This window comes from Haemorhous mexicanus, chromosome 1, assembly GCF_027477595.1.
Source record: "Haemorhous mexicanus isolate bHaeMex1 chromosome 1, bHaeMex1.pri, whole genome shotgun sequence".
Classification (NCBI taxonomy): Eukaryota; Metazoa; Chordata; class Aves; order Passeriformes; family Fringillidae; genus Haemorhous; species Haemorhous mexicanus.
In genome coordinates this window covers 156,470,321-156,480,301 of record NC_082341.1, presented here as the reverse complement: position 1 = coordinate 156,480,301, position 9,981 = coordinate 156,470,321, and the positions used below count along the sequence as shown (strand labels likewise).

Sequence of the window (9,981 nt, the reverse complement as noted above, 5' to 3'; positions counted from 1 at the left end):
GCTGGGTTTAACTCCTAAGGGGCAAAGGGAGGGATAAATAACAGCAATAACCAAAGAAACAGCAAATTCGATTTTTTTAAGTGCTCCCAGTGACGCCTGTTCAGCCTTGTGGCTGCCACGGTGTGATCAGGTGACTTGTGATACAAAAAAGGCCATTTCGTACCCCTGCCTGAAGGGTTTGTCACCTCTCCTAATCAAGGAATGTTTCAGAGGTGCTTTGAAGATAAAAATCTGCTTCTGAGTCTGTTTTGGCTCCAGCAGAAACTCGTGGGTCACGTTGGCAGATAAGTCCTGTGTGACAGGAGGCCGGGAGAGGCAGGATGCTCACAGCCAGCACTGGTGACACGAGGGGACCGTCCCCACAGGGAGCATCTTTGCAGCACGGCAGGGTCACTCCCACCCTCCTGTTGCTCTCGATGCTGAGCTCAGGCACTTTCTCTTTTGCTCCCTGAAACCCCCCCACTTCTCCCAGTGCATATCCCAAAAAAGCCTCCTGTCCCACTGGACTGTATTTTATCTTTCTCCCACTCCTTTTCCAGCAGGAATAGCCTTAAATCTGGCTTTTCCAAGGAGGATTTTTGCACTCCTGTGCTCAGCCCTGTGTGTGGTTTTCCCCGTCTGGCACAGGGCAGTTTGGGAGCTGAAAAACAAGCCAGAAACCCCCTCCCTGCACCCTGTGCTGCCCCACACTCCTTTCCCATGGGAATATCGAGCACAAAAGAAAGATGCTGTAGGCTGAAAACCAGAGAATCCAACTTTATTTACCAAATTCTCACCCTCACCCTCCCCGTCCCTCTGCATCCAGACCCTGCCCCATCCACAGGTGGAAAGCAGAGTCCAGGATCCTGCAGAAAATGTGGAAAAGCTGCTGGAGACAGAGCTGGAAGCCAGGACAAAGAAAGAAAAAAAAAAAAAATGGAATGTGATCTGAGGATGGCAGGGCTGGAGCTTTGCTTCTGGCTTGACACATCCAACTGGTTTTGAAGCAGAGAAAAACAGAACAGACGAGTGGGAAGCAGGGGCTGGTGCTCAGTGTCTGTGAGGGTGGGTGGAATACTGGGATTTGAGTAACTTCCAGTTATTATCCTCTCCATGGCATTTGCTCCCTGCAGATCTCAGCATTGCCAGGGGGTTTTCAGTGTTTTAGTGGGTTTCACCTCCAGGAAAAAGGGCTCACCATCCTCCTGAGCTCTGCCAAGGAATGCAAGATTGTCAGAGTTTTCTCCTAAATGGTACTGAGACAAACCTTGAGAAACCATTCCCTCTGTGCAAGGAGGAGAAAGAGCCCCCTGCTTTGGTTTCTTGTGGAAAGAGAGTGGAAAAGGGGGGGAAAATGGAGGAAAATAGACTTTGCCACAGAGGAGGTTGCTGTGAACACACAAGGATGGTGCACGGGGTGTATCCATGCTCTACTCTACTCCTGATCATCTGGATGATCCCTGGCAATAGGAACAGAGGGAATGGAAAATTTCCTGCATCTCTGTGAGCTGGGCACACCTGGCTCATTCATATCTGCTTCCACTCCAGCTGCTTTTGCAGCAGGCAGGGCCTCAGAATCAATCCCACATCTGCTGCAAGCAAATCCCAGCTGGGATCCCAGCACTTTTAACTGACTTTTCCTACAGCTGAGGGTCTGGGATAACCATTATTTTCCCTATCCTGCAGTTTCTGCTCTGAAGGGATGAAGGGAGGGCAGAATAAGAGAAGAATTTGCTTGGAATAATCTTTAAAACATCTGGAAAGGGAAATCTGGGAGATCCAACAGCAACCCGAGCTCAGGCAGACGCTGAGGGAGGGGGGCATGTTTGTCTGGCCAAACTTGGAAATTTGGGTTGCAGGTCTGACCTACGTGGTCTGTCAGTCCAGGGGGGTGTGTTGAACTTTCCAGAAATCCATCCTGCTCCCGCATGGAAGCTGAGCCCTTCTGAACTCATTCCTTAGCCTATCCTTGGAATTAAGCTCCAGATCTCCACAGTTGCCACCCACTCCCTGGTGGGCAGGAGGTAACTGGGCCCAGATCCATCTGCTCCTCTCAGTCAGGACATGGCACAGGATTCCCAGAGAAGCTGTGGCTGCCCATGGATCCCTGGCAGTGTTCCAGGCCAGGTTGGATGGGGCTTGGAGCAACCTGGGATGGTGGAAGGTGTCCCTGCCCATGGCAGGGGATTGAAAATGGATGATTTTGAAGGTTCCTTCCAACTCAACCCATTCTCTGTGGATCCTGAGGACCAGAAGAGCTGAAGGTGAGAAACATCTGCTTAAACAGCTGGAAACTGGAGATTTGAGGGTTTTAAGTCCAGGTGCCCAAACTCTTGGCTTGAATCCAGCATTGAAGATGGGGCAAAGCCACACGTCAGAGAAGAAGGGCATTCCCAAAGCATCTAAGAGTTCATGAGGCAGCTTGGCAGGGAGAGTGGTGGGCTTTCAGCTGGAGCTGGGACACTTGTGACCTCACAGGGAGCACTGGAGGACCGTGCCAGCCACCAGGGCCACCAGAGCCAGCGCTGCAGAGCTGCTCCTCACCCCACTGCTGCTCTTGGTGTCATCTGTGCACAGGTCGGTGTAGCAGCAGGATTTGGGCTTCTGAGCCCCTATCCCATCGTAGGAGAGGCATTCCTCCTCACAGGCCCTGGTCACAGTGATGTTGCCAAAAAAGGGATAACCTGGGAGAGGCAGATTGGAGAGGAGGAGGAGGTGAGAGGGGAAAAAACAGGGAGAGAAAATGGGATTGAGAAACACTGACAGGAGGTGTTGGACATCTCTAATCCATGGGTGCCTCTAACCCAGCCTCTTTTTGTGGGAACAGGTCTGCCAGCTCCCACTGCTGACTCTCTCTCACCCTCCTGCTCCTTTCAAAATCATTCCAGCATGGAAAAGGGACACAATTCCCTGTAGATGTTTGCACTGTCTATAAATTCAGGGTCCACAGAGATATTGGGGTAGGAAAGGCCACACAGAGGCAACAAGTGCAGTGAGTCTGGCTATTTCACTGTGAGGCTCCAAATCTGATGTATTTCTCTCCTTCCCTCTCTAAAACGGGATAATTTCACCTGGGTTTTTACAGAGACGTTAAAGGGACTGGGATGGGGAGAGGGAAATGTGGCCAGCAGATTGAGGGAGGTGATTCTCCCCCTCTGTTCTAGTGAGACCCCAGCTGAAGAGTGGGATTTGCCTCCAGCTTTGGGGTCCTGACAGGACAAAGACAGGGAATTGTTGGAACAGGTCCAGAGGAGGCCATGGAGATGCTCCAAGGGATGGAGCCCCTCTGCTCTGGAGCCAGGCTGGGAGATCTGAGGGTGCTCAGCTGGAGAAGGGAAGGCTCCAGGGAGAGCTCAGAGCCCTTTCCAGTGCCTGAAGGGGCTCCAGGAGAGCTGGAGAGGGATTTGGGACAAAGGATGGAAGGACAGGACACAGGGAATGGCTTCCCACTGACAGAGTGGGCGGTTAGATGGGATTTTGGGAAGGAATTCTTCCCGGTGAGGGTGGTGAGGCCCTGGCACAGGTTTCCCAGAGAAGCTGTGGCTGCCCCATCCCTGGTCCAAGGCCAGGTTGGATGAGGCTTGGAGCAACCTGATCTACTGGAATGTGGGGGTTTGGAGTTCAATGATCTTTAAGCTCTCTCCCAACCCAACCCATCCTGGAATTCTCAGATTTCTCCCCAGGACCCCTCGGGGGCAGTGGTGGCACTCACCTGTGTCCACGGAGTGCAGCGTCGTGGTGCACACGGTGGCCTTTGGGGGACACACAATGGGAGTCCTGCACTTGGAAATGTCTGTGGGCTCCTTGCACATGTAACATTGCAGGGACTGGGCTGCAGAGGGGACAGAAAGGCTCTGAGGTGACACAGCAAGAAAAACAGACCCAAATCTGCAGCTTTCTGACCAAAATGCAGCAGCGTCCAAAATTAGGCATGTCTGGAGGCAATGGCAAAGCTTGGATATGCCAGGGGGGAAAAGACAAATCCCAGAACTGGAGGACAAGGGAGGTGTTGCAGAAGCTGGGCCTGAGCTTGACTTTGGAGGCTCAGCAGCCTGAAAAAGGGGGATTTAGAGGGACTTGAGCTTGAGCTTTGGTAAGTCTGAGTATCCTCTGTGAGAGTTCAACCTGAAAAAGAGGAGGTTGAGGGGAGACTTTTTGGGATCTACAACTTCCTGACGAGGGGAAGTGGAGGGGCAGCACTGATCTCTTCTCTCTGGAGCAGCGACAGAATCCAAGGGAATGGCCTGGGAACTGTGTCAGGAGAGGTTTAGGTTGGATATCAGGAAAAGGTTCTTCCCTTTTCCTGGCACTGGAACAGGCTCCCCAGGGAATGGTCATGGCATCAAGAGCTCAGGAAGTGTTTGGACAACGCTCTCAGGCACAGGGTGGGATTGTTGGGATGTCCTGCGCAGGGCAAGGAACTGGACTTTGATAATCCTTGTGGGTCCCTTCCAAATCAGGATATTCCATGACTGTAAAACCAGCTCCTTCTGCTGAGAGCAGCATTCCCCAGCTGTGACAGTGGCAGCTGCCCCATCCCTCCCCTCACAGCTACAGCTCCTTCCAGCTCGTTTAAGGGAAATTCTGCAGGAATCAGTAACTGAGAGCAAGATTTAAATTTCAGAGCTGTATCAGAGATCCTGAGGGCTGAGTGTGGCCTTAAAACCACTCTCATCAGGGGCTACTGCTGCTCTTTGAAGAGGCGATGTACAAACCCTTGCTGGCTGCCACCTGAGGGAGGGACATCTCTAAATATGCAAATCTATGCAAAGCAGCTCTCAGAAACCTCAGTGTGAGCACTGTCCATCCGCATCCAGAAGACACTGAGAGTGTGGATTTTCCAAACTCCTCCTGGTGGGACTTCATGACAAAAACCAGATTGGTTTGAAATTTTCTATCCTACCTTCCTTCCACCGGCTGAAAAAAAACCTGCAAGCATCCAGTGCCATCTATTGGTAAAAATTCACACCGACGCTGTTTTTTTGTTCCCGTTTTGCTGTCAGAGGAACCTCTGGGGCTTTGTGATAAGGATAAATATTTCTGAAGGCATTTGTTTGAACACCTGACTTCAGAAAGGAATTTTCAAGGCATCTACTCCTCACAGCAGCTACTTTGGAAAGTTCAGTGCTGGGGTAGAACCTACACAGTGCAAAACTTCTATTTCTCATTCCTCAGCTCTTGCTAAGGAATTGACTCAAAGAGAAAATTCCTTGTCTCTTTGCAGAAGTAAAAAAGAATTTTTCATGGAAATATTTCAATTTTCTTGTGGCCTGTAAACAAGGGTGGTGGAGCCATCCCTGTTTATCCCAGCTCAGGACCTCACTAGATCCCTTCCCAATGATCCATGATCCAATCCATAAAATTGTTATATATTTTAACAGAGGTAACACATTATCAATGATCATTTGGATGTCTGGATGTGTAGGATGGATGGATGGATGGACAGAGCAGTTCTGGCTTCAGGAACTTGAGAAACTGCCCTGCAACTCTTGGGGTGAGGTGGTTTCCATTCACAAACCTCAATATTTTCATAGATTTACTGGGAAGTGCCTTGGGGGAATTAATCCCAGTTAAAAGCAGGTTTAAGGAAGGAAAACCTCAACCCCCTCATCTTTCACTGGCTCCAGTTGGGGCATTTAGAGGACGTGGGTTTTGTGGGAAGGTTGCATGGAAGAGGAAAGCCCAAATCCATAAGGACTGGGACAGAAGAACTGAACAGGGACAGCTCTGCATCCTGATCTGAGCCAATAATTCCCTGTTCCTCACTGTCCAACAGGACCTTCTATTCCTTGATATCAAGCCTCAGGATTATGGATGGCCACAGACACATCCCTCAGCCACAACAGGGGTGCCTAGACCCCAGCTGCTTCCCTTTGGATCATCCCCCAAAAAATTATTTCTGCCTTATTTCAACTATAAAGCAAACGGGGTTGATAACCCTTTCCATAAAGTTGTTTGAGACCTTGGGTGGTTTCTCAGAAATTCCACTAAATCCAAGCAGGAATTCAGATGGAGATGTCTGACCCCTGCCCAGGCTGCCTTTCCTTTGAGATCTTCCATGGAAACAGCTTGAGAATCTCTGGGGCCTGTGGGCTGTGGGTTAAACCCCTCTGGGGTGGTGCCAGCCCTGGAATGCCTGTTCCAGGCAGGGACGTGCCTGCAGTTGGCCACATCTGCATGGAGGAAGGACACAGAGATGGCCAAACCCTGCTGCCAGCTTGCCCAAGATCCAGACCCATCGCAGACCCAGGGGAATTTCCCATTTCCGTCTATCTCCTGAACTATCTCCAGAAATTCCAGGGGAATTTCCTATCTCCTGGAATAAGGGAAAATCCTGGAGCTGAGGGCTTAATAAAACTTTCCAATGTTCTTGTAGTTATTTCTCATACCCCCACCCTTATCTTGAAGTTTCACCTTCTGGCTTTCAGCACTTCCAGCAGCCAGCTGGGAGGTTTTAGGAAAGTCAGGAGCTCGGGATGAACATTCCTGATGGGACAGGGAGCAGCTCATGTAGAGACTGGCACTTCAAGCTCTTGCCCAGGCTGGTCCTGCCCTGTGCCTTGTGGTTGTCCCCTCCATCCCTGGATGTGGGTGACAGGTATCCAAGGGATCTGCATCGTTCCCAGTCAGGCATCACAGATCTTCCCACCAGGAATGCATCTCCCCTTTCCCATTTCACCCTCTTCTTCAACCTTCTTCAATACAAAAGGCATCATTTCCCCTACCTGGGGGTTACCAGGTCTTTCCCCCACCCTCCCCCACCCTCCCAGGAATTTCCCAGGGTGGGGGTCTCCGGAGTGTTGGGAATGAGGAGCTCTTACCCAACTCCACGAATGCCAGGCCCAGCAGGAATCCCACCAGGAGTTTCTTCATGCTGAGAGCAGATCCAGGCAGCCAGGACAGATCCAGAGAGCTTCTCCCAAGGAGCTTTATATGTTTTCCCACCCTCCACCAGCTGTTGTTGAACCTGTGGGCGGATTCCCTCTGGGTGATCAGGGGAAAGCCCAGCTCCAGTCTGGATTGGGATTTGCAGAGGAACGAGTTCCCTGATGAGGTGACATCACCACAACGAGCAGACTCCTGCCATAACTCGGCTCTTCCCCAGGTTTATGTCCTGGGGCTGGTCCCATGGAAAAGGAAAAACACGGCTGGCACTGCAAGGTGTGGCCCCATGCCAGGGCTTGGATGGGGAATGTGACAAGGTTTGTTTGCTCCTTCCAGTCTGGCTCCACGAGCCCAGAGCTGGTTTGTGTCGCACGTGTTGCTCTGGCCAACTGTCAAGGGGCGAGTGTCAGCAGGCTGGGCTTCCACGTGCTTTGGAGAAATGATTCCACGGGCTGGTAGGGCTGGGGTTGCCCAAAGATGTCTGTTTTCCCAAAACCAGTTCAAAATCAAGCCTGATTTCTGGATCCCTTGGTATTAACTGAGCTGCTGGGCATGGGAATCACTTGGAGGCCAGTGGGATATGGTGCTTCCAAGTCTGCAATTGGGATAAATCACGTGGTCTCAGGGCCTGGGTCATGCTGGCAAAGCAGGATGCTGAGCCGCCCTTTGGAAAGCTGTCAATTATTTACCAATTTGTATTTTGAAGCTGGGAAATAAGCCCAACATGGAGCAATTAATCGATTTTCCCACTCCAGAACCTTCCTGATAGCAAGGAAGAAATTTGCTACCTTCCTGATAGCAAATTTCACTTTATCCACATCAGGGCAACCCTTTCAAACATCATAATTTATTTTGTATCTTATCCAATATTTGGGGAGACAGCTTCAAATGCTTGGAGCTGGGGAGAAATTATTTACTTCTCCCTTTGGACTGAGCTGCTGGTATTTTATATTTCACAGGAAAAGCTGATAGACTTTTCGTTGGGTTTGCTGTGATCCAAATTGGAAAACCCCGGTATTGTGCAATTTCCCATAAAACAGCTGAATAAGCCAAAGAGGCAAAGTTTGTGAATCACTGGAGCACTTGTAGATTTTAGGGCTGGAGATGAGGTGAGTGAAGGAGCTTTAATGAGGTGCTTTGCCTGTCACAGACTTGTCACGACAACACACGTGGGAATATTGGTGCCATTCCCAGCAGCCTCTCCTTCTTCCCAGATGGAGGATGGTTCCCAGTAACCTGAGAAGCGTTGCTAATGAAAATTTCCACAGCCACAGATGACACAAAGCTGACAGAGCTGTGGGAAAGGGAGAGAAAGACCTACACCCTAATCCTTCTCTATGAGGGTGAAAATGATCCTTTATTTTATCTTCCTGTGCTCTCTGAGCTCGGGTGCTAAAAAAAACCTGGATAAAATAATTTTCTGGGGACATAGGAAAAAATTCACTCAGTGAAAGCCACCAGACCTGGTTACATGCAGATCCTTGCTCGGAACTGGGCAGCTCAAGGCACATTTGAGCAATATCCTAATTAACAGCCATGAAACTGGAAAAGATCCAGTGCTTTCAGCATTCCAGGTGGTTGTGCCTCAACGGGAAAGTACAGTGGGGCTGGCACACTGAAGCTGCTTGGTTGATTGTGGAGTGGAAATGTCCATGGAGTGGCAAAATCCTTTCATACCTGAAAATCATTCCCTACCAAGACATTTTTGGGATAAATCTGTGTGGTTGAAAGAATGGGGATATAAATATTTAAATACTGTCTTAACTCTGTTTTAAAGGCTTTGAGAGTTTGGAGATTTTTCCATAAGGCAAAAAAACTGACAAAACACCAGAACTCCTGCAGAGGTGCAGCAGTGCCAGACTTCAGGGAAAGAGGATTTGAGAGTGTTCCAGCAAAATTTTGGAGGCAAGGAAAGACCTTTAAGTTCTGTTACCTTTAAGGTATTCCTTGATCTAAAGATAATCAAGAGCTTACAGAGAGATGGAGCCCTGGAAACAAACCCAAAACCCAAAACAAACAACCACAGGTGGTGTCCAGGTGTGTACTGGGACAGGAGGGATTTGGATTTTGATTTTGGAAGTGGCAACACCCTCCTGTCTTCCCAGGTAGAGTTCTACTGCCACTGTCAAGAACAAAATGGGATCCTAATGAAAAAAATAAAAAAACCCCAAAGCAATAATGAGGAGAGTGGGACAACAGGATTCACACCAAAAGATGACACTGGAATACACCGGCTCCTTTTAGCTTGGCAGAGTTAAGACAAGCCTAAGTTAAATGAGACTGGAAATTGAGGTTGTATCTTAAACACTAAAAAAAAAGTTGGGATTATTTCTGTAAGCAAGGGCAGGGAAGAAATCTGACCTGCTTTAAACCTGATAAGTATGTGGAAGCTGTGGTTTGACAGAGCAGTTAGGTAAGGCTTAGACAGCTTGTAGGACTCAGGAGGGCCTAAAAATTCCCCTCAGTCTCTGTCAGGGGAGGGATAAACCCTGGGAGAGGTTTTAAGCACTGACTGACAGGAGCCAGAAGGGACTTTGGTTGAAATGTCATTTCAGGGCTGGAGAGCTGAGAATACCAATGAGGCGTGGTGTGTTAGGGAGAAAGGTTTGTGTGCCAAAAGCCTTCAGGAATTCTCAGTGGGATCAATCCAAACCTTCTCCCAGCCTGTCCCTGGGAGACTGTCCTAATTTATAAGGTAATATAGGGAGGCATAATCTCTCTCTGCTTATCACAAGTACCAGGAAAGGCAGATGACAGATATTTGGTGTTTACGGGTAGGAAGGTGAAGTGCTTCACCTACACTAAATGCCCTCACAGTCAACTCTTGTTTGAATGATTGAACCCCACATTTTTATGAGATGTTCTGTGGCAGGGAGTGAACACCAAGCTTTACTCAGCTGTTCCAGTTGCCGATTATCAGCCACACATGAAATTAGTCCTGTGTAAAATGTTTCTACAATGATTTGTGGAGTCCCTACAGCCAGTGGCTCTTGTTGCACCTCTCTACTAAATTCAATTACTCACTGCTGCAATTTTCCTCTTCTCCATAGAAATGTATTTTGTCTGGGATATCTCCTGGATAGGCTTTGGTGGGCTCTCTGACTCTTTCTCTGTTCT

At 49.2% G+C, this 9,981-nt stretch overlaps 1 protein-coding gene across 1 annotated transcript; it reads right to left on the bottom strand.

The window, feature by feature from the left end:
• Window positions 1–731: 731 nt before the first annotated feature.
• On the bottom strand, window positions 732–7,073 carry LOC132338416 (ly6/PLAUR domain-containing protein 2-like). Its single transcript, XM_059867883.1, has 3 exons — window positions 6,801–7,073; window positions 3,692–3,811; window positions 732–2,663 (listed from the first exon to the last, which is right to left on the bottom strand). The coding sequence occupies exons 1-3, from the start codon at window positions 6,850–6,852 to the stop codon at window positions 2,452–2,454; spliced, it is 384 nt and encodes a 127-aa protein (XP_059723866.1). The 5' UTR covers window positions 6,853–7,073; the 3' UTR covers window positions 732–2,451.
• Window positions 7,074–9,981: the final 2,908 nt, after the last annotated feature.

What these genes read in the sequence shown, in the direction of transcription:
- LOC132338416 (XM_059867883.1), bottom strand. Translation starts at nt 6,852, where the DNA reads ATGAAGAAACTCCTGGTGGGATTCCTGCTGGGCCTGGCATTCGTGGAG. An exon ending in CCTGGCATTCGTGGAGTTGG is followed by an intron (nt 3,812 to 6,800) that starts GTAAGAGCTCCT and finishes TCCCCTCTGCAG; the next exon opens with CCCAGTCCCTGCAATGTTAC. An exon ending in GCTGCACTCCGTGGACACAG is followed by an intron (nt 2,664 to 3,691) that starts GTGAGTGCCACC and finishes TGCCTCTCCCAG; the next exon opens with GTTATCCCTTTTTTGGCAAC.